Source organism: Pollachius pollachius, assembly GCF_949987615.1.
Source record: "Pollachius pollachius genome assembly, chromosome: 13".
In the NCBI taxonomy this organism is placed as follows: Eukaryota; Metazoa; Chordata; class Actinopteri; order Gadiformes; family Gadidae; genus Pollachius; species Pollachius pollachius.
Window position 1 is genome coordinate 5,694,376 of NC_136946.1, and position 24,543 is coordinate 5,718,918.

General features: G+C 41.2%; 1 protein-coding gene across 1 annotated transcript in view; it reads left to right on the forward strand.

The window, feature by feature from the left end:
* nfatc1 (nuclear factor of activated T cells 1) overlaps nt 1-5,369 on the forward strand; it is a 30,583-nt gene extending 25,214 nt beyond the window's left edge. Inside the window, exon 9 of the mRNA XM_079749350.1 lies at nt 3,847-5,369. Within this exon, the coding sequence (XP_079605476.1) occupies nt 3,847-3,902 (56 nt within the window). The 3' untranslated portion in view covers nt 3,903-5,369. The remainder of the gene's footprint in view (nt 1-3,846) is intronic.
* Nucleotides 5,370-24,543: the final 19,174 nt, after the last annotated feature.

Here is a 24,543-nt window from a genome sequence, read left to right on the forward strand (position 1 = left end):
AGCCATACGCTCGACATCACAGGGTTCTGAGGTTTTGTTTCGGTAGTGAGGTAGGAAAATAATCAGGATGTTAAATAGAGCGAGTGAGAGCCAAATAGTATTTCGAAGTCGTATTTTTAGGGTTTGTTGTAATCTATTTTGATTCCTGCAGGGCACAGCAACCAACGCCAGAGATGTGCGTCAACTGCAGTGAACACAATTTTAAATTTGGGGGAAAAAACACCCAAACTAAATGGAATGGTCTTCAATCAAAGTATGGCATTGAAAAATAGATGGAATAATGAACTATTTAAAAGTAGTGACCATATGAGAATAGTAGTTAACAGATTCAAGGGGACTTTACCTTTTTTTATCTCAATGCATTTCCAAACAGTAGCGATTAAAGTTGTTTTCATAACTTTTCATAATAATGACCGTCTCCCAGCTCAATTTAAATAGTTATGTTCTCCGCAGACTACACCAACATTTCTTTCTTAACATTCACTTACGGCACACTCCCAAGGAAATCTAGGATGAAAGCCAGTTTAAAAATATATATATAAATACAACGAAATGTATTAAATCAATAGATGACTGAACTATAGAAATGCACCGAGGGACAAGCGAGCGGTAACTCAGTAGGTGCCTCGTCTACGCTCGCCAAGAGAGTCCGGCCCATAAGCTGTTCTCGGCTAAGCCCCCCCCCGTCTCCCCTGTCTCTAGCCTCCCCCCTGCGCTCCTCCTCCCCCTCCTCCCCCATTGTCTCCTAGCCTGTCCTTGATATTTATAGTTATTCATCGGAGGTGTACCTGGAGCATTGTGTCGGGAAAGGGGGGGAGGTAGACGGGGGAGGGAGCTGGCGGAGGGAGAGCGAGAGGCCCGGTCGGTTATTACCACCGGATTGTGTTCGACGCGCATTCAGACTCACCGTTAATGAACAGTGTAGCGCTCGCTGCTGCCGCTAAGCTAATTGTTTGGGGGTTCCTGGTTCGTCAGGGGTTTCCTGCCCGCCACACCAGGGGCTATCAGTAAGCGCCAGCTGTTGCTGTACTTTGGCGGCAGAGGAAGCAGGTTTCTGGATTAGTGGATGTTGCCCAGTATTTTTTTTTGTCTTGTTTTTTCACGCTTGAGCGACGGTTTGTGAAGCCAGACTCGTAGAATAACAAATAGGAGCGTCCAGTAGCTGAGCGCTAACTTTGGCCGTTGACAGTGGTAGTGTTGACTTCACACATATACAGGGAATTAATTTGCAGTGCTTTTGTCCTAATTCTTTGGATTTCCTTTTTGAGCAGGCTGTATCAATAAACAGCAACATTGAACTACATTACTATGATGTATGATTTCACATATAGCTGTAATGTTAGGCTACCTAAACTGACGTTTTCTGATGTATCCAGAAAAAACACCACTAGCGGCCCTGTTAGCAAGATGCTGTTCTAATAAATCTTGCTTACATAAATAACAAGATATATTATCATTGCTATTATAATGGTATAACCAGAAATCTGCAGAAATATTATTGTATTCATTTCCCCTGCATATGATCTAAGTCCTTTACCAAGATCAACTTTAATTTTTTTTTTTTTTCATACACTGTTAGCGTGGCTGAGTAGCATAGCAGTAGGCGTAGCATTGTATCTCTCGAGGCCCTCTTGGGCGAGTCAATCTGACCACAGCCTCCTGACACTAATGTGTTGTCCAGGGGCTATTTCTGGCGCTTTGTTGTGGACAAACAGCCTGTAAACACGCTTACACGATCAATGGATAGATTCTCTTTTTTCAATTAGATCCTTCACATCAAATGTAGCAGCCCAATGAAAAGCAGGCCATGGTAACGGCCTATCAACAGTGGCTGTTGTGTCAGCGACAGGGGAAGGTGACATTCCCTACTCTACTCTTCCAACACTCTTTCTTTCCTTCTCTCTTTTTTCCCCTTTATTTGTTTTTCCCTTTTTCTCTTTTTCAAACCGATTTCGGTTATAATTCATTTGACCTTGTTTTGGGCAATTCATTTCTCCATATACATACAAAGAATATAAATACATGCTAGAAATAAGAATACTTGCATTCCCGTACATAAGCCAATCACGGAGCTGTTGCCGGGCAGGAAGTGGTCAACAAGATGTGGAACAAGTGACATAAGTCTCGACGTCATTCAGGACAGTGAAGGTAGGGGTTACACCTCATGCACAATGACCAGAGGCAGGGTGCGCTATTCGGGCATCAAACCCAGTACCTCAGACCTGTGACTAAGGTGAATCTTGTAACCTAGACAGTGTTTTATTTTGATACTCTACCCCCCCCCAATTCCATCCCACCTTTATTCAAGTCGGAGTGATAGTAGCCCCATTAAAAAAAATATCCAAGAAAATCAGTCCTTCCTTCTCCAGATGCTGGGAGAGTCAGGGCCAGATCAAACAGAGCCCTGAAGGTCTGCGGGTTCTCGGTGAACCCCTGCCTGCTGGGAGAACCAACACACGGTCGCTGGAATTACCGAAAATTAAAGAGGGCGGGGACAGGGCCCGGGCATTCACTCCTTGTGGTTGTAACTCCCTCTCCTCACCCCCCGACTCCCCCGGTTAGCACAGCTGCCGGCTGTGTTTGGTTTTCGGACGGTGGCTTGCCCTCACAGTATTTGGCGTGTCTGTATATACAGGATCTGATCTTAACCATTATATTCAGAGCAGGCGCTACTGATGGCGGTGAAATGGAAGATGGACTCCTCTCTTCCCCAGAAGAGGGTTAGTCCTTCTCAGCACCAGATGCGAGGCAGCCGAGACCAAATTCCACACGTTTAGAAACCCCTGATTAGCATTAGCGATTAGCATGCTACACTAAGCGCAAAAAATATTCATTTTGGAAGCAACATCATTGAGATGCATTGCACAGATAAAGGCAAAGCACTGAGGTGGATATTTTATATGCTAGTAAGTCATTTCTTCTCTGCACCTGGTCCTCTAGAATTTTTAGAGGGTTTGAAACAAACATGAATACCGTCATTGCCCTGGCGCAGTATTGCTGTAAATTGCACCCCGTCCTCATGAGTATAAAAAATGTTGAACGTGTGTTTCCATGGCAGGTTTGTGTGATACTGCTGTCCCGCACAAGTGATCCAAAACTCTTTGCTCCTGCCTGTTCCTTTATGAATAGCAATCAATCTGCCAGCAGAGCTTCACTGACTCTTAGACTTGCTTAAGGGCTGTAAAGGACTACAAGGAATGTGTGGTGTGCCGCACGCCTGGGAATGGCATTGATAAAATGTACAGTGAAGTACGTATTTCATGATTTTAAACTTTTTTTTGTAGGTTCCACAGATCTGCTTGCGGAGGGTGTGCTTTTGCGGGCCTGAGTCAAATTATTTTCGTAGTTTCAGAGTTTCTGTCCCAGAACTCGCGTTAATAACACGTTACGCTAAGACTTGTAAATAACTCAAGGGGTTCTCGTTGGGGACCAGGCTGAACTGTAAGGAGAAACACACCCCTTCACCAGTACCGCGGCAGGAAGTGAGAGCAACTCAGGAAGGAAGTTACAGCACAAGTGGTCGGCTCCGGAGGGTCAGAAGAGGCCCTGGACAGAAAAACACCCAATTAGGGGGATGTTGGGCTTCCCTTGATGCTGCTCCATGCCTCTGGGTTGTAGATGGAGTGAGAGAGGTCAGAGTCTGGGTGAAGGGTTCCCCCATCTTGGTCGGCTGCCTGGGGTTTCTGCAGACACTCTCCAGGGGCGATTCCTCTTGCTCACGATTACCCATCTTTTGCACTTTTAAATCAGCTTCTTAACACTCCTGTTCCACAAAAGAATATCATCCCAGAGAGTGTATTATATTTGAATAACATTGTAATCATTTCCCTTATTTCTCTTTCACAGTCAACGAGATCATCAGGAACGACCTGTCCAGCATCTCCGTCAACAGCAACGCATAGCTTCCTGTTCCCATGGCAACAACACAACAACAACAACACCTAAACAAAGGGAAACACACAAATATTTCCCCCCTCGCGGCTCCCCAAAAAAACTAAAGTATCTAAATATACTGTGCCCTGTGTGCTCGGACTACAGCATTCAGAAAACAACAGAGTATCCAGGAAATACAACAACTACAAAGACGTTCAGAAATACCAGGTGTGTGCCTTGTGTTTCATAAAGCTTTTTGTATTCACTGCCTTGTTTTTAGATACTTAGATCAGGTAGGTAGCACCTCAACCCCCGAAGTATACTCTTAGTGGACCAAGTGTGTGTGTGTGTGCGTGTGCGTGTGTTTGTGTGTGTGTTTGAGGGAAAGAGCGGGATGGGGAGACTTAGGGAGATTGTCTTTTCTCTGTTTGTAAATTAAACATTGTATATACCTGTAGCCCTCCAGCTTAAATAGCTGGCATTACACTCAGACGTTAGAAAATAAAAATATAGCCACGGTGCCTTGGGCCGGAAACAGGAGTAACACATTGGAACTAAAATTGTATTCTTTGCTGGGACGTCAGTCTGTGTCGTTTTGAACCCGTTCGCCAGAGAGTTTGTGTTATTAGGTTATTTCGTTCATTCCCTCTCAACGCTGCGCGCTTAACCACTACAGAGTAATTAAGCCACAGGTTTAGTGCCTTGTACAAAATGAACAAATATTGCAGATGTACTTTACCAAAATAAGAATATGCACTGCTAGGTTTAACATTGATGTGACAACATGAAACTCATACTCCGTAGTTACCTTTCCCTTTATACACTATAGCCAAAAGAAGTTGTAAGATATTACCAAAAAAAAACAGCCAAAGTACTTTGCACAGAACAAGTGTTTTAGGATACTCAAACCAGTGTGCTAGCCTGATGGTAGGGTGGTACACACATTTTCCGTTCCTCAGCTTGTAAATAACGTGTTTTCCAGGTAGACGTTCTGCGTCAGCAATAATGGAATTAATAGATATCAGCGGAAGCAATCATCTCAATTTTGACAAAAAGCTTGATTATTATTAATCCACCTAAGCTATGCATTGAGCACCAGCTGCAACAGTGTCTTTGGAAGAATGTATGCTTTAACAATCTTGATAGAGACGCACAACTTTATTCCAATGAATAATAACGGATGGTGAGAAGCAATATATATATATACATATATATATATATGTATATGTATATATACATATATATGTATGAATTAATGTTCGTTTTTTTTCTTCATCATTTTTCTACCACATATTTATTCTTGTAGCATGTGCTCTTTTTTTTCTCGTTAATCCTAGCGTTGCTATGATGTAATGCACCCGCATACTGTGGTTCGTTTATCGGTTGGGGGTGCTCGATGGCTCCCCCTTGAGGCTAAAACATTCAGACCTACCGGAGTTCCAAAGTTGGGTTTGGATATTTATGTGTATTTATGAGTCTTAATCCATGTATGATGACAAAGCCATAGTGAAATGTTTACTGGAAAGGTTGGGAAAGTAGTCTGAAAATGATGCCTTGTGAACCGATTTGTGCATTGTATAAAAATACAAAATAAATAAAAAGCCATCTCTCCGACTTGTACTGTCTCACTAATATTGCCAATGCAATAAGTAAGTAACAATAAATAATGACTTGTTAACTGCCAGCAGGGATTTTGTATAATTACTTTAGATTCCATTCTCTTTGTAACGGACGACCCACACACACACACAAACACAGATTCACACATGCACGCTCAGTTGTTACCACGGTAACAGAAGTCATCTCCATTCTTCAACTAGATTGAAATAGGTCTGCTGACTCATCAACCAGATTTTTGTAACAGTTAAAAAAAACAGCTTGCCTTTTCATGTGTTATTTCAAACAGAACATCCTGTTTGTGTGTGTGTGCGTGTGTGTGTGTATGTGTGTGTGTGTGTGTGTGTTTCTGTCTGTATGCCTGTGGTTGTCAAGGACTGTTCAGGATTAAATAAAGCATACTACTCTTTGATATGCGAGGTAGTGTTCATTGGGATAAAAAGTAAGCAGTAGCAAACAACAAGTAAACCACAAAGTGTCAGCAATCATAAATAAATAGAAAGAAACATTGGTTCAAAACGTTCTGATCTCAAAACGGATTTAAAATATCCGCAGTGGGGGCAGCTAACATTTGACTCAAGATCAACATATGGGAACAGACGTTGAATCAAGGCAATTAACAAAAAAATATAAGAAGAGAGCGATGCCAGTGGGACCCTACTGGGCACAATATGCCTCCTGCTCTGCCATCGCTGCTGGTGCTGTGAGAGTGTGTCGGGGGTGGAGGACACTGACCCCTGGTGGTGTGCGGTAGTACTGCACTCCAGTGATGTGCGGTCACAAGTGGACCCTTTTCACAGATCGTCAATAGTAGTTTGAAGAGACCGCGAATCAGTATCGTAACGAGACAAGAAACCGTCTCCCCCCATGTTCAGAGCTATACCAAGTCCATTATAAGCTATAAATTCTAGCAGAACTTCTGGGGGAGAGATGATATAACATAGGACGGCTGGATCTGAGATTATCCATGGGGCAAATAGTAGGGCCTATCCATGGATAGTAGCCTATCCATGGGGACGTAACCACGATAACAGACCTAGCACAAAGACCAAAATGTTATTTAACATTTAAAAAACTGATTCACTGCAACGTTAGCTTGGCAAATGCGTAAAACATATTTGTTTTTCGAATAAAATAAAATCTATCAAGTGTAGAGGCCTAAGCATACTGTATTGTCCACGCTGAGGAGACATTTGATTCCAGTGTGGCTAGTGGTCCAACATATACACCCGTTTTTGTTTGTTTATCTGTTTGTTTGATGTTTGTTTGTTTGCCGTTACTGTTGGTTGGGGGAATGGCCCAACGTATCCTTTCAGCATCAGATCATAGCTACTGTCAATTCCAACTGCTAAACAGTAAATGTTAAGGTCTATCTGTTTGTCTCTCTCTCTGTCTCACTCTCTCACAAAGTTCTTTCAAACTTCCGTGAGCCAGGAGTTCACAGTTGTTCACAGTTGTTGATAATCGTTATAATATATAAAATATATGAAGAAAGAAATGAATGCTATCACAACCCACAGCATTGCTCTGACTACTTTCGAATTTTCATACATTTGTTTGTATATCTCTTCTTTTGCCTACCAAAAGCATTGTGTGGCCGGCGCCACACAACACCTGTTTTTTTATTGTCCCCATGACAGAGTGAGATCATGCAAATCAGATTTGTTCAGGCATCTGATTTATGTGCTTCCTGTGGTTTTTTGTTTACGTTTGACTATCCCCACAAACACCTCATCGACCTTCTATAAAATCATTGAACCGTAGCGATCTGAGAAACTTGGGAATAGCTTCACCCTCTGAAACTGGTAAGCATTGATGTGATTCCTTAACATAGCCATGTCAATATTCAAACTTGGTCACTGCGTACCACTGAGACCTAGTAAGCATTGATGTGATTCCCTAACGCAGCCAGTTCAATATGCTAATGTGGTTACCACACTAACGTGTCTAACAGTTACCCCTTAGACCTGGGTTAACATTGATTTTATTCCTTAACATATCCAGTTCAATATTCTTGTGTGGTTACCCCGCTAACACGGTTAATGCTTATCACTGGGACCTGGTAAGCATTAATGGGTTTCCTTAACGTAGCCAGTTCAATATTCTTTCGTGGGACATCATGTTGGTTACGACACAGGCAATAGAATGTGCTCAATGCATTGGTGTTTTCGTCTAACTGATCTGTGTCCACTGTCCACGATGTGTTCTTTGATCAGTAGCTAACGTGTGGCTTATATATTCAGCCCAAAGGACCTGAGAAGATGGAGGAGACAGCTGTTTGGTTTTACAATCACGCTGAAACGCTCCAACGTAACTTCACTCTGAACCCCCTTTGTCACATCACGTTATATAGGACTATGGTCACGATGAGTGATCTTTTAGGTGTCCTTGTTGGAACACCACTGATTGCAAAACTGCTGTGGACTGCCTTTCACTCAAAGAAGACGGACGTCCTCAATATAAATGTAGCAATTGTCCATTACCTACCTGCTGTCCCTGGTAAACCTTTGTCTCGTTTTTTACAACACGTTGAAACATTTAAAAATGGTTATGTTTTTGTCTGTGTATGTACTCATAGGAGGGCCCATGAATCTATCCTTCATCTGTTTGGAATGGTACATTGCTGTGATCCATCCAACCTTCTACCCACTGTTGAAAAAGTAGATGCAGGGAAGTTTGTGCGCTGTCGGTGTGGCTTTTGGCGGTGCCTCCTGCTCTAATCAAAGTCCTTTATGAAGAACGTGATATGTACGTGGCAACAGACGCAGTAGCGTACATCGTATTGGGCCTCTTGGTGATTACAATGGTATGGTCCAACGTCGCTATTCTGAAAGCTCTCCAAACATTGGGGCCTGTAACTGATAAATTACATCCTGCCAAAAAGCGAGCTTTTCAAACTGTTGGCGCCATTTCAATCCTCACGTTGCTGTGTTACATTCCAGTGGGTATATTGAGTTATTACAGATCTATTAAGGGATACGATTCCACTTGTGTAATGGTTCCTACTACCATATTCCTGTTATCTGTTGCTAGTATGGTGCATCCAATGTTTTACTTGGCTACTACAGTGGACCACTTCTCATGTCAAAGACCGATAAAATAAAAGCAGCTTATTAAAGGGCTACATGGAGAACATAATTAAATTGAAATAGGATGAAAATCATGTTTTTGTGGAATTAGGAAGTTGCTGTTGTAAAGTTTTTGAGCAGCAATTCAATAATTCAATAATTTAAGTAAAAATGTGCTTTAAATGAAAAACAAATCGAATTCTTAATGGACTGAAGTTATGAGTATTAAATACAAAAATATCATGTACTCATTCTCTTTTTAGGGTGATTACTCAAAGTCTATGCATAATAGCAGTATTGCGGCGCCGCTATCTGTGAAGACTTGACCGCGCATTGTGTTTAACAGTAGGCCTACTGTCGCCCCCTGCAGGCCAGAGCCCGCTACCACGGGGAGACAATAAACGTACTCCAGTACAGTACTCGAGTGTAGAGCGCTACGAATAAAAATATATATACACTACCGTTTAAAAGTTTGGGGTCACCCAGAAAATGTCATGTTTTCCATGAAAACTCACACTTTTATTCAACAGCTTTACGTAATTGCACAAGGGTTTTCTATTCATAAATTAGTATTTAACACGATTAGCTTAACTATGTACCATTAGAACACAGGAGTGAGGGTTGCTTGAAATGGAACTCTGTAGTGTACATTTATGTCGATATTCCATTAAAAATCTGCCGTCTCCAGATTGAATAGTCATATACAACATTAACAATGTCTAGACTATATTTCTGATGAATGTAATTTTATCTTCATTGGAAAAAAACAGCTCTTCTTTAAAAAAGAGGGACTTTTCTAAGTGACCGCAAAATTTTGAACAGTATAGTATTATTAAAGAATTATTTCATTCATAACAAGGCATGAGAAAATTGCCTGTCTAACTCTAATAGCTCACTCAGTGAAAGAGTGTAAAGGAACAGAAGAGGTTACTGCCTTCATCAAGGCCAGAAGAGACAGACAAATTGTAAATCATGTAATGCAGAATTTAAATAGGGCAGTAAAAACATTGGCAGTATTTACACACGTTTACCATTAGGCTACAACAACAAACACATTAGTTACCAAATTATGTGTTATGTCATCACATTATGTTATGCAATATTATAAACGTATCTTTCTACGGGCAATAATATTTCCACCATAAAAAACAAATAAATAATAATTAAAGAGCATTAAAATAGACCAGTAGCAGGCAGAGCTAGGTATTGGAATTGTTGTTGTTAAAATGGTTCTGTTGATATTCTTTTTTGAATTGCGTGTTATTTTTATTTAATCGTTGGCAATGGCTTTTCATTGTGAAAAGCCATAAACATTTTGATATATTCATGGGTTATATTTGTTTTATTTTAGACGTCTAATACGTAGGCCTACATGGCATTCATTCATTCTCATACATGATTTATCATTGTTTAAAAGTGGTCCGATTTTTACTTCACTTTAAAAACAATTCGCTGTGATACCGACGTTGAATATCCCGCCATTAGACTTTTATTCCCCCGCTTTAACGTTATCAATCGATAAATGGACATTATCAGTGGTTATCAGCCCCATATGGGCCAGCATGGTGCCTACTCTACCTAATAGTCCACTGATATTGATAACCTTCGAAGCAGGGGGTTCATTTATAGTCACTGATGATGGGTCCAGAGGCATCAGTTGATGTATGTACACAGTAACAGTAATTTATTTATTATTTATTTATATCATTTATATTTATCTATCAGACCATAAAGACATCACAGCCTATTCAATGTGCTTCTTCTAGCTGGGTTTGATATGTCTCTAATAATAATAATAATCTCTGCAGTCCTTCAGGATCGTGCGACGGTCATCCAGCCTGACTGAACACCTGTTGTTTTGACAGGCCAATGGTGGAACCACATTAGAGGCCCTAGAGTTTGTACAAGGGTTCATCTTATTTGCACAAAGTGATTTGTCTTGTTTGAGTGTCCAACAGGCACTTTAGGTAAATAAGTAAGGGTTCACCAACTTGCTATAAAATCACAGGACCGAGGCATTTATCTTGACCATATAGCATCAACCACTGGTACCTGGTAAGTGTTCTGATTGAAACTGTTATGTTAGCTATGGTGTTAATTTATGTTACTGAATTGTGTTTGGTTTCTGATATTTCAGCCCAGAACGATCGAAAGAGATTGAGGATACGCCTAACATGTTTTCCAATGGCACGGAATCAGCCGGAAATAACCAGACAGATTGCTCAGGCAAAATGTATCAAACTTACAACGCAATAAGTAACATTCTTAGTATTTTCATTGGACAACCTGTGATTGCAAAACTGCTGTGGACCGCCTTTAATTCAAAGAAGAAGGATATCCTCAACATCAATTTGGCTCTTTTTCACAACATCCAATACCTGCTGACCACTATACACGTGTTTATCCTTTATTTTAACAGGGAACTCCATTCAAATATTGTTTCTTTCATAAGTGTGTATCTTCTCACAGGAGGGCCGCTGACTTTATCCTTCATCTGTTTAGAACGATACATTGCTGTGATCCATCCCACCTTCTACCCACTGTTGAAAAAGTACAGATGTAGGGAGGGTTGTGTGCTGTCGATGTGGTTTCTAGTGCTGCCCACTGCCACGATGAAAGCTTTTTCGGATAGATTGAATATAAAAAGTAATGCAATGGACTTCATAGCGTACACCATAATGTTCCTCAGTGGAATTGTAATGACATGGGTCAACATCGCCATTCTGAAGGCCCTCAGAACTTCAGGGCCTGCGACTTATAAATTACATCCTGTCAGAAAGCGAGCTTCTCAAACTGTGTGTGGCATTGCGTTCATTGCAATGATATGTTACACTCCAGTGGGTGTGTGTGTTTTATTCGCATTTATTATCGGACCCGATTCAATTTGTTTTGCAGTTCCTTCCATCATATTACTGGTGTCTGTTGCTAGTGTTGCGCATCCCATATTTTACCTGTCAACTACAGGGAACCTGCCTTGCCGAAGATCGCAACTGACTCAGTAACAACACTGCTTACTGCTAATGAAATATTCTCTATAAAGAGCAGAGCATACTTCTCCTTTGAAACACAATTCATAGCTTCATTAATAACTTAGGTTTAAACCTTAACATTGGCAAATTTAGAGATCCAATGGAAGCGGTCATATGAGTACTTCTGTTTTGTATAATATTATAATATCACGTAGGCCTATGCCCGGATGTCCCAAAATGCATGATGTGAAAAGAGCTAAAAAGGATTGTGTGGGTAAGATGTATAACACATTATTTGACATTTCTGCATTAAAATATCTGAAAACGACTAGTCCTTTGTAATACCATTTTTTTCGTTGCGTGAGTTGAATTTTGTAATTTCCAACAATGTTAAATGCAAAGAGAATGCTGTAGTTTCCTTCATAGTAACGACCCGCTACATTTGGCAGCAGGTCAATGACGGGGTGCTCTGTATTTCGCCTGTTGTAGAGGCCCGGATGCAGGGCGGGTTGATTTTTCTAGGGGGTGGTAGAAAAATCAATAGGAACATATATATATACTTTTTTTTTTTACATTCCCATAAGTCCCCCTCTGCCTTGGGATCCCCCAAGCCTGTCCACCTTACCCCCCCAGTCCAGCGGACCTGCCCGGATGTGCAATAGGCAATGTAAAGTAATGACCAACATTGGCTCTATAGGGAGGATTGCCGCTGCCGACCGTCTCCTCGGCAGGAATACACTGCTGGACACACAGGACTCAAAGTATCATCTTACATGTCCAGATCGCCACGTAAGATCGCTGTAATTCAAGGTGTGAATATCTGTTGAATATCCAATAGCTTTCTAGATTTTTTTGTCTTTTAAAGACCCAGACGCAGACAATCAAGACCTTTTTGGTTTCCATGTGGTTGATTACGCTGGAATAGCCTCAGCTTGGATCTGGTGATGGGCAAAAAAACGTTCATGACTGTACGTCAAAAGGCTGAGGAATTATGAGTCTTTGAAGTTTAATTGATTGCTGTAGCACCCCCTATGGTCCATTTTGGATGGAGTTTAGCCAGGTTACCTTGACCTGTGCTTCTTTAAGTAGACAAGGTTTGGTGTGGATTGACTCATGGTAACCCCGCCTTTGGCAACTAACATTGATTGGGATAATTTGGATGTCCAGCCGCCATTTTGTTACAGGTTCTGGGTTACCTAGGAACATTTGCTAAACATGACGAGAGAAGTAAGTCTACAGGATTTAATGATTATAGGTGAAAAGCTACGGCCACACCAAAGGCGTTACGCGTGTAAGAGGCATAGAAAATCTGTATTTTTGCATAGGGAACCATTGGTTTAGGCGCCTAGATAAGTTACACGTGCTAAAGCAGCACGTTAGCCGCGTTTTTACGCACCTAACGCGCCCAACGCACCTATGTGCAGAGTTAAAAAAATTAACTTTTTACGCTCTTGCCGCGTGACGCTTAGCCGTGATAGGCAATCAGAGGTGAGCTTGACCCGACATCACTGGCAGAGAGACGAAGGACGCACAGAAGAAGAAAGAACATGGACGACCAAGTCATCGTTTCAGTGTGTGCTTTGGGTTTCCTATGTTCCTCGGACTCCCACAAACAAATAAAGCGCAGTGATGGTGGTGCTCTCAGCCATGTTTGTGGAGCAAAAGGAAAATAGCGGGGGAAAATACGTTTTGGGCGGGCTCATCTAGGCGCGTAAGGCGCGTTAGGCACGTTGAACCATTTTTGTGACACACAATGATCAAGCGGCAGGTTAGGCACGTTACGAGCATAAGCCTACGTGCGTAACGCGTTTGGTGTGGCCGTACCTAAAGGGGTCAGGAAATATGGCCGTCCAAAGTTTGCATTTTCAGTTAATTGTTATAGCGCCCCCTATGGCCCGATCTGGATACAATTTGGAGAGGTTCCTCTTGACTGTTCTGCCTTTGACTACACCAAGTTTGATTATGATCAGGTTAAGTTTTGGCCTTCAGTTCAATTTCTAAGATTTTGAGCCACCGGCAGCCATGTTATTTCGTCAATCGAGTTCATCTTAGTTGAGCAGCTATAACTTTGGTCCCCAAAAATCACTAATCAGTCCCTAACCCTAACATTAATGATTAGGCCTTGACAAGCCTTTGTTGGAACCACATCAGAGGCCCCAGAGAGTTGTTAGAAGCATTCTTCTTATTTGCACAACGTGATTTGTCTTGTTTGAGTGTCCCACAAACATATTAGGTAAATAAGTAATGTTTCATCAACTTGCTATAAAATCACAGGACCGAGGCATTTATCTTGGCCATATAGCAACAACCACCGTTTGTTTTGTAGTTCCTGCCATCATATAACTGGTGTCTGTTGCTAGTGTTGCAAATCCCATATTTTACCTGTCAACTACAGGGAACCTTTCTTGCCGACGATCGTCACCGACTCAGTAACAACACTGCTTACTGCTAATAATATATTTTCTATAAATAGCTGAGCAAACTGCCCCTTTGAAACACAATTCATGTACAATTCATTTATAGCTTATAGGTTTAAACCTTAACATTGGGAAATTTAGAGAACCGATGGAAGTGGTCATGTAAGTATTTTTATGGAAGTAAATCTGTGCCATCGGGTTTTGAAAATAAAAACACATTGAATTATAAGCACTGAATATTTATGCATTGAAATAACCTATCTGAATTTTTTGCCTCTGAATTTAACTCTTTACATTTTCAATTTATCATATTCATTTGTCAGAATGTCAATGACGGGGTGCTTTGTATTTTGCCTGTTGTATAGGCCCGGATGTACAATAGGCAACGTTGGCTCTATAGGGAGGTGTGTAGAGTTGTGACGTTCACAAACGAACCAGATCTATTGAACGGCTCTTTAACATGAACGATGGGAACCGAGTTGCAGTGGTGAGCCGTTCTTTTTCTTTTTCGTTCTTTTCTTTTATCGCTGTCACGTTCACAGTCCGCGGCGGCGGCAGAGCACTGCAACTATGAGCCAAAGAAAGAGCAGCAGCATCTCTTTCTAAAAATATTGTTTACTAAGATTTGCACTAATGTTACAAAGGACAGTTCAGGAGTCTTCTGCGGTGTTATACTTGAAAGAAACTTGTTTGGTAAAAGTTTTTCTATTTTAATATATTTTTTGTTAATTATATTTTTGCATCGAAGTTCATTGTTCATTGCCTGCTTAGTTTTTATTGTGCTACAATTAAAAAGGAGATACATGATGAACAAGTGAAAAGAGCTGTATTTACGCTTTGACACATTGTATACAAAGATCCCAAATAGTGAGCTCAGTGTCAAAGCAGAGGGATATAGCACCACCTTGTGGAATGTTTATAATGAATGCAGATCAGACGTTAAAATCTAGTCCACACATGTTAAATTAAATTATAATCAATATTTAAAATATATCAAACTCTGATATCCGATGTCTAAGTCTGAATAATTCTGATCCAAATCTTACCCTATCATTCCTCCCAGTGATTATTTCCCAGATAAAAAGGGTTCCCACTAGGCTAGCTTCTTAAAAATAAATGAATGAGCCAGTCTTTTGAACATCTCTTTGAAAACAACGGCTCCTCATGATCCGGCTCCCTTCAAAGAGTCATGAATCCCATCTCTAGAGGTGTGCCGCTGCCGACCGTCTCCTCGGCAGGAATACACTGCTGGACACACAGGACTCATACTGTCATCTTACGCGCCTAGTTCGCCACGTAAGATCGCTGTAATTCAGTGTGAACATCTGTTAAATATCCAATAGCTTACTTGATTTTTCACGGCCTTTTTATAGACTGTGATGCAGACAATAAAGACCCAGACGCAGACAATTAAGACCTTTTTTGTTTCCATACGGTTGATAACGCTGGAATAGCCTCAGCTTGGATCTGGTGATGGGTGAACAAACTTTCATTACTGTGCATCAAAAAGATGAGGAGTAATGAGTCTTGGGAGTTTAATTTATTGCTGTAGCGCCACCTATGGTCCATTTTGGATGGGGTTTGGCCAGGTTAACCTTCACCTATGCTTCTTTAAGTAGACCAAGTTTGATGAGGATTGACTTAAGGTAGCCCCGCCTTTGGCACCTAACCTTTCTTTGGGCTAATTTGGACATCCAGCTGCCGTTTTGATACAGGTTCTGGGTTTCCTAGGAACATTTGCTCAACATGAGGAGAGACGTAAGTCTACAGGATTTAATGACTGTAGTGTAGGTGAAAGGGTCAGGAAATATGGACGTCCAAAGTTTGCCTTTTCAGTTTATTGTTATAGTGCCCCCTATGGCCCAATCTAGACAAAATTTGGAGAGGTCCTTCTTGACTCATGTGCCTTTGACTATACCACGTTTGATTATGATCGGGTTAAGTTTTTGGCGTTAAGTTCAATTTGGACGATTATGAGCCTCCGGCAGCCATGTTGTTTGGTTAATCGAGTTCATCTTTCTTGAGCAGTTATAACTTTGGTCCCCAACAATCACTAATAAGTCCCTTACCCTAACACTAACGATTACAATAGGTTGCCTCACACTTTGTGCTTGGCCCCCTAATAATAATAATCTCTGCAGTCCTTCAGGATCGTGCGACGTTCGTCCAGCCTGACTGAACACCTGTTGTTTTGACAGGCCTTTTGTGGAACCACATCAGAGGCCCTAGAGAGTTTGTAGAAGGGTTTATCTTATTTGCACAAAAGTGATTTGTATTGTTTGAGTGTCCCACAAACATGTTATACAAATAAGTAAGGTTTCATCAACTTGCTATAAAATCACAGGGCCGAGGCATTTATCTTGGCCATATAGCATCAACCTCTGGTGCCTGGTAAGTGTTCTGATTGAAACTTTTATCTCGTTATGGTGTTAATTTATGTTACTGAATAGGGATGCATGAATAGTACCAACTTAAGAAACCACGGCTCTCCTTCTAAAATAACCTAATTGTTTATGCTTTCTAATATTTCAGCCCAAAACGATCGTAAGAGATGGAGAATACGACTATGATTTCCAATGGCACGGAATCTGCCAGAAATAATGAGACAGTCTTATGCGCAGCCAAAATATATCAGACATACTACACAATAAGTAACATTCTTAGCATTTTCATTGGACAACCTGTTATTGCAAAAATGCTGTGGACGGCCTTTCACTCAAAGAAGAAGGATATCCTCAACATCAATTTGGCTGTTTTTCACAACATGCAATACCTGCTAACCACTATACACGTGTGTATCATTTATTTAAACAGGGAACTCAATTTACAAATAGTTACTTTCATAACTGTGTATCTTCTGATAGGAGGGCCGCTGACTTTATCCTTCATCTGTTTAGAACGGTACATTGCTGTGATCCATCCCACCTTCTACCCACTGTTGAAAAAGTACAGATGTAGGGAGGGTTGTGTGCTGTTGATGTGGTTTCTCGTGCTGCCCACTGCCACGATTAAAGCTTTAATGGAAAGATTGAATATCGAAAGTAATGTAATAGACCTCATGGCGTACACCGTACTGTGCCTCGTGGCAATTGTAATGGCATGGGTCAACATCGCCATTCTGAAGGCCCTCAGAACTTCTGGGCCTGCGACTGATAAATTACATCCTGCCAAAAAGCGAGCTTCTCAAACTGTGTGTGGCATTGCGTTCATTGCAATGACGTGTTACACTCCAGTGGGTGTGGTTGTTTTAGTGTCATTTTTTGTTGGACCCAATTCCTTTTGTTTTGTATTTCCTGCCATCATATTACTGGTGTCTGTTGCTAGTGTTGCGCATCCCATATTTTACCTGTCAACTACAGGGAACCTGCCTTGCCGAAGATCGTCACCGTCTGAGTAACAACACTGCTTACTGCTAATGATATATTCTCTATAAAGAGCCGAGCATACTGCTCCTTTGAAACACAATTCATGTACAATTCATTCATAGCTTATAGGTTTAAACCTTAACATTGGCAAATTTAGAGATCCAATGGAAGCGGTCATGTGAGTATTTTTGTTTTGTATAATATTATAATATCACGTAGGCCTATGCCCGGATGTCCCAAAATGCGTAATGTGAAAAGAGCTAAAAAGTGTTGTGTGGGTAAGATTTCTATCATAATATGTCACATTACTGCAATAAAATGTCTGAAAACAGTCCTTCATTATACCATCTCTTTTTGGTTGTTAGAGTTGAATTTTCTATTTTCCAACAATGTCCATACACAGAGAATACCGTAGTTTTCTTCAGGGTAACGGCCCGCTACATTCGGCAGCAGGTCAATTACGGGGTGCTTTGTATTTCGCCTGTTGTGTAGAAGTAATGAACAAAAATGGCTCTTTTGGGAGGAGTACCGCTGCCGACCGTCTCCTCGGCAGGAATACACTGCTGAACACACAGGACACATAGTGCCCTCTTGTAAGATGACACTATGTGTCTAGACGTTTACATCTAGATCGCCACGTAAGATCGCTGTAATTCAGAGTGTGAAAAGCTGTTAAATATCTTGTAGCTTTCTTGATTTTTCACAGCCTTTTTAAAGACTGTGATGCATAAGACCCAGATGTAGACAATGTATACCTTTTTTGTTTCCATATGGTTGATAACGCTTGAATAGCCTCAGCTTGGATCTGGTGATGGGCGACCAAACTTTCATGACCATACATCAAAAAGGCTGAGGAGTTTTGAGTCTTTGGAGTTTAATTGATCACTGTAGCACCTCCTATGGTCCATTTTGGATGGAGTTAAAGGGGACATCTCATACCACCAGGTGCGAGTGTGATTAGCCATTACAAGCCGTTTTCAAAATGTGCAGCATTGTGACATAACAGGTGGGCGTGTCCACCTAGATGTGTCACGGATAGATGAGCAGTGTTTGCTAGTCTACTGGGTAGGCTGGTAGACTGATCTATCCAGCACACATCTAGATGGACACGCCCACCTGTGATGTCACAATGCTGCACATTTTCAAACCTGCTTGTAATGGCTAATCACACTCGCACCTGGTGGTATGATATGTCCCCTTTAAGCCAGGTTAACCTCGACCTATGCTTCTTTAAGTAGACCAATGCTGTGTTCCAATATCCATACCATCCGTACGACTTTGAGTACGTAGGGCGTTCCAATTAAGATCGGGCGAAAATAAGTGTACTAAAAGGACCCGGATGGTGTACTCAAAATGGTCAAACCGCGAATTGTGGATCGATGTACATTTTTCGTACTCAACGGCAGTCATCTTATCTACGTAGCGGAAGAGGGTGGAGCCAGGCTGAGCCTAAGTCGGCGCATTTTCAACATAGCCTGCATTAATAGTCATTTTGTAGTTTTTATAGCTTTTATAGCTTTTTATAGCTGCTAGGCGTAAAGAGTTCACTGTTCAAAGCGGGATGCTTATTGCGGGGGAGGAGCCACTGCGGCAGTCATAATCGTAATTTCCAGTTAGTGCACCTCAGAGCATTCAATTTGGAACAACACTGACATCTGAAAAGAAGCGCGCTTAAGGTACGGCCACACTAAACGGGTTACATGCGTTAGAGGCGTTGCAAATCGGCGTTTTTGCATAGGGAACCATTGGTTTAGGCGCGTAGATGCGTTGCACGCGCTAGAGTGCAACGCACTAGTTTTTTGGGCTAATTTGGACGTCCAGCAGCCATTTTGATACAGGTTTGGGTTTCCTAGGAGCATTTGTTCAACATGAGGAGAGACGTAAGTCTACAGGATTTATTGACTGTCGGTGGAAGTGGTCAGGAAATATGGCCGTCCAAAGTTTGCATTTTCAGTTAATTGTTATAGCGCCCCCTATGGCCCGATCTGGATACAATTTTGAGAGGTTCCTCTTGACTCATGTGCCTTTGACTACACCAAGTTTGATATTATCGGGTTAAGTTTTAGCGTTAAGTTGAATTTGGACGAATTTGAGGCTCCGTCAGCCATGTTGTTTGTCAATCGAGTTCATCCTAGTCGAGCAGTTATTACTTTGGTCCCCAACAATCACTAATCAGTCCCTAACCCTAACACTAACGATTACAATAGGTTGCCTCACACTTTATGCTTGGCCCCCTAATAATAATAATCTCTGCAGTCCTTCAGGATCGTGCGACAGTCGTCCAGCCTGACTGAACACCTGTTGTTTTGACAGGCCTTTGGTGGAACCACATCAGAGGCCCCAGAGAGTTGTTAGATGTGTTTGTCTTGTTTGCACTAGGTGATTTGTTTTGTTTGACTGTCCAACAGATACTTTAGGTAAATAAGTAAGGGTTAACCAACTGGCTATAAATCACAGGACCGAGGCATTGAGCTTGGCCATATAGCATCAACCAATGATACCTGGTAAGTGTTCTGATTGAAACTGTTATGCTAGTTAATGGGTTAGTTTATGTTACTGAATAAATATTATAAATAGTACCAACTTCATAATACCAACTTTAGCAACCACGGTTTTCCTTCTAAAATAGCCTAATTGTGTTTGTTTTTTCATAATTTCAGCCCTTAACAATCAAAACACATGGAGATTACCAATAACATGTTTTCCAATGGCACGGAATCTGCCGGACGTAATGGGTCATCAACCCAATGTCTGAGCCATATATACTGGACTTACGTCGCAATAAGTGACTTTTAAGACTTTTGTGTATCTTCATTGGACAACCCGTGATTGCAAAACTGCTATGGACCGCCTTTCACTCAAAAAAGACGGACGTTTTCAATATCAATTTGGGTCTTTTTCACAACTTCCAATACCTGCTAACCACTATACACTTGCGTTTCATATATAAATTTAACAAGGATCCAAGTTTAAAAATTGCTTCTTTCATTACTGTGTATCTTCTCATAGGAGGGCCGCTGACTTTATCCTTCATCTGTTTGGAGAGGTACATTGCTGTGATCCATCCCACCTTCTACCCACAGTTGAAAAAGTACAGATGTAGGGAGGGTTGTGTGCTGTCAATGTGGTTTCTAGTGCTGCCCACTGCCACAATTAAAGCTTTTTGAAATTAACAATCAGAGCGTAATAGACTACATGGTGTACACTGTAATGTTCCTCATGCTGATTGTAATAGCAATGTGCAACCACGCTATTCTGAAGGCACTCAGAACATCGGGGCCTGCGACTGATAAATTACATCCTGCCAAAAATCGAGCTTTTCAAACTGTCCGTGCCATTGCAATCATTGCATCGATGTGTTACATTCCAGTTGGTGGATTAATTTCATACACAATGATAAAAGGACCTGAAACAATTTGTTCAACAATTCCTTCCATCCTATTCCTGGTATCGATTGCTAGTGTTGCCCATCCCATATTTCACCTACAGGGAACCTGCCTCGCCTAATCATCACAGATTCCATAAGAAACTGGCATCATGTGGCTCAGGTGGTGGAGCGGGTCAGCTAGTAACCGGAGGGTTGCTAGTTCGATTCCCGGCTCCTCCTAGCCGAGTGTCGAGGTGTCCCCGAGCAAGACACCTCACCCTGACTGCTGCTGACGAGCTGGCTGTCGCCTTGCATGGTAGTCACCGCCGCCATGCATACATTGACACCGGAGTGTGAATGTGTGCATGAATGGGTGAATGTTGTAATGTTCAATATGTAAAGCACTTTGAGTGGCCACTGGTTCGAAAATCGCGATATAAAAATGCAATTTATTGACCATAAGAAAAAATACTGCTAATGATATATTCCCTATAAAAAGCTTAGAGTACAGCTCCTTTGGAACACAATTGAAGTACATTCAATGTACATTTACATAACATGTATAACTTATAGGTATAAATCTTATCATTGACACTTTTAGAGAAACAATGGAAGTAGCCTACTGTGATTCTTTGTTATCATATTATAATATCATGTAGGCCTATGCTCGGAGGTCCCAAAAGGCCTAATGGGAGAAGAGTTTGAATGTAATTAGTTAAGAATGCCACAGCCGTTTGTCAGCTATTAGTGTGCCAGCCTCTGTATGAGCCAATTCAGATTTTAGCCTGGCTTACTTGAATCTTTCGTACAGCACCTTTTTAAAGGCATAAGAAGTAACATTTCTGCATTAAAATATCTTAAAACGACGAGCGACCTTTGTTATACTTTTTTTTTGTTACATAATCCAAGTTGTTTCCAAAAAAGTTAAAACCCAGAGAAATCCGTAGTTTTTATTCAGGGTAACGGGCCGTTACATTCGGCAGTAGGTCAATGGCGGCGTGCTTTGTATTTCGCCTGATGTAGATGCCCGGATGTGCAATAGGCAATGTAAAGTAATGACCAACAATGGCTCTATAGGGAGGAGGGCCGCTGCCGACCGTCTCCTCGGCAGGAATACACTGCTGGACACACAGGACTGATACTGTCATCTTACATGTCCAGATCGCCACGTAAGATCGCTGTAATTCAGAGTGTGAACATCTGTTGAATATCCAATATCTTTCTAACTTAACAAAATGACAATACTTGTGACCCTTCTGTCAGCTAGCCCCAATTACGTTGGAAAAAATGTGAGTGTGCGGTAATATTTGAAATGAAAAGTCTGGGAGTTATTGTTATGTTACTTATGCCATTTCTTTTAAATTAATTTACATAACGTGACTAAACGTAACCTGAATACAATTATAAAACATTGACCTGTCCGTGAACATGAGTTCGGTCTGAGTCCCGTCAGATACCTTTCCGCAGCCAATGGTGGTGAGGACAACAACTTCAATTATGTTTGAACCGGCCGGATCCTGTCGGGAGAGGGACGGAAGATACGTCTAAACGCGGACAATGGTGAAAATACAATTTCCTTTATGACTTTTGGATTTCTATCACATTTATTTTTTAGAACCTACATTTGTTATTGTCTCAACCAACGGAGCTCGCGTTCACTTTGCTCTGAATGCATTGTCTTTTGCAGGTTGTATTCCACTTACAGGCCACAGGGGCCATTATTGAGACAGAATATATATATAGCAAAGCGGAACTAGTAGCCAGCTTATTTGTGCTGTTTTAACAGTTCATGTTTAGGTCTCTCTCTCTCTCGCTTTCTCTCTCTCTCTCTCTGAATTTATCATCTTTCCAAAGCAGACCAAAGCTTCATGCGCTGTCTAGTCCTATTTGACTAAACACCTGCTGTTTCGATAAGCCTTTTGTAGCTCCACTGTATCACCTGTGTATACATTCCATTTTTCCGATGCCTGACTTACACCTTACATATATATATATACGCTTTGTATGTAAATCTCACTTGTTGAAGCATAACTTGAAGAGGTTTGTTTTGTTCGACTGTCCCACAGTCACTAGCCTGTAGGTAAATGAGCTGTGATCCACTTGCTATAAAATCATAGGACTCACTGGAACCTTCAGGAAACTTAGTCCCAACCACCGTGACCTGGTAAGCAAAACAGTATTTTATCAATATAGTCATTATGTTAGTTATGACCATGAATCGTCTCTCAACTGTTTTGGCCTATCCCTAACTTGTGTGTGGTTTCTAATATGTTTTAGCCCTACAATCTCGAGTTTGGAGGATATGGAAGACTTATTTTACAACAACACAATTAAAAATAATGAAACTGACCTTTGTAAGAGCTACCACTTCACGATTGTTATCACAACGCTTGACATTTCTACTGTTCTCATTGGACTACCGGTGATTGCAAAGCTGCTGTGGAAGACCTTCCACTCAAAGAAGACCGATGTCCTCAATATCAATTTGGCATGTTTTCACACCCTTCAAAACCTGCTTTACCTGTTACAAATTCTTTTAATTTTGATTAACATCGATGAACATACCAAAATTACTAGGTTTTTATTTGTGTATGTTCTCATAGGAGGGCCAATGATTCTATCCTTCATCTGTTTGGAGCGGTACATTGCTGTGATCCATCCCACCTTCTACCCACTGTTGAAGAAGTACAGATGCAGGGAGGGTTGTTCGGTGTTGGTGTGGCTTTTGGCTGTGCCTCCTGGCCTAATGAAAGCCCTTTCTGAGGACCTGCATACTTCAATGGAACAGGGGTCAATTGACATTGCAGCATACACCATTTTGTGCCTTGTGATGATTATAATGTTATGGTCCAACATCGCCATACTCAACGCTCTCAAAAACTCGCTGTCCTCCACTGATAAACTACATCCTGTCAAAAAGAGAGCTTTTCAAACAGTCCGAGCGATATTCATCGCGTCGTTTCTGTGTTACATCCCAGCGGGTATAATGGTAAAGTATAAGACTGTAGCAAGAAGCTCCTCTTGTATAATTGCTCCTTTCTGTATATTCCTCGTCTCTGTCGCTAGTGTGGTCCATCCCATGTTTTACCTGTCAGCTACAGGCCAGCTGTTACCATGTTTAACACCGACAAAGTGAGATAGGCCTATTTATCTTTATATCTGAAATGGAGGTTATTCCTCCTCCATCCTTTTTAGTTTTAGTCAATCTTTTATTTTATCTTTTCAGAATACATTGTGTTGTTTATTCACGTTTTCTTGCCAACATCGCCCGGTTCCTCCTTTGAGGGTGATTGATCGCCCACTGTAACCATCCAGTTGAAACAGTTTAGATTTGATTTACTTTGATTTGCCCGTTGTAGGAGTAAGCCAAATGTCAGATATTCCCTTTAATATATTATTTTTCCTCCCAATTCCTTCTGCGAGGACATGTATAACGAAGGCCATGTGAGGGTTATTTTCACCCAAAATTAGCGCATTATAAAAAATACACAAAAGAGTATGTTGTGTACACAATATTTATACATGTTCGATGCCTTTGGAATAAAGTCTATGGTGTTCAAAAGTTTAAAGTCATTTATTTACATTCACTTACATTTCTATTTACAAATTTCTTGTCAATTGACATTGACACTGACAGGTAAACCTTTTGGAAGCTGACTTTTTTGCTAGTAGGCTCGTACTCTCCTGTGCAACCAGAGCCTATGATCAATTGTACTGTTTCATTTAGCCACTGATATGCCCCTCTCTTCCTGTGGTCAAATATTAGTCTGCTAACCAGACCGAAGCTTAGTAGGCCAATGGCCATTCATTCCAACATGTGTGGTTTCCATTGCTGTTGGCTGGGTTTTCCACAATAAATACCTTTAT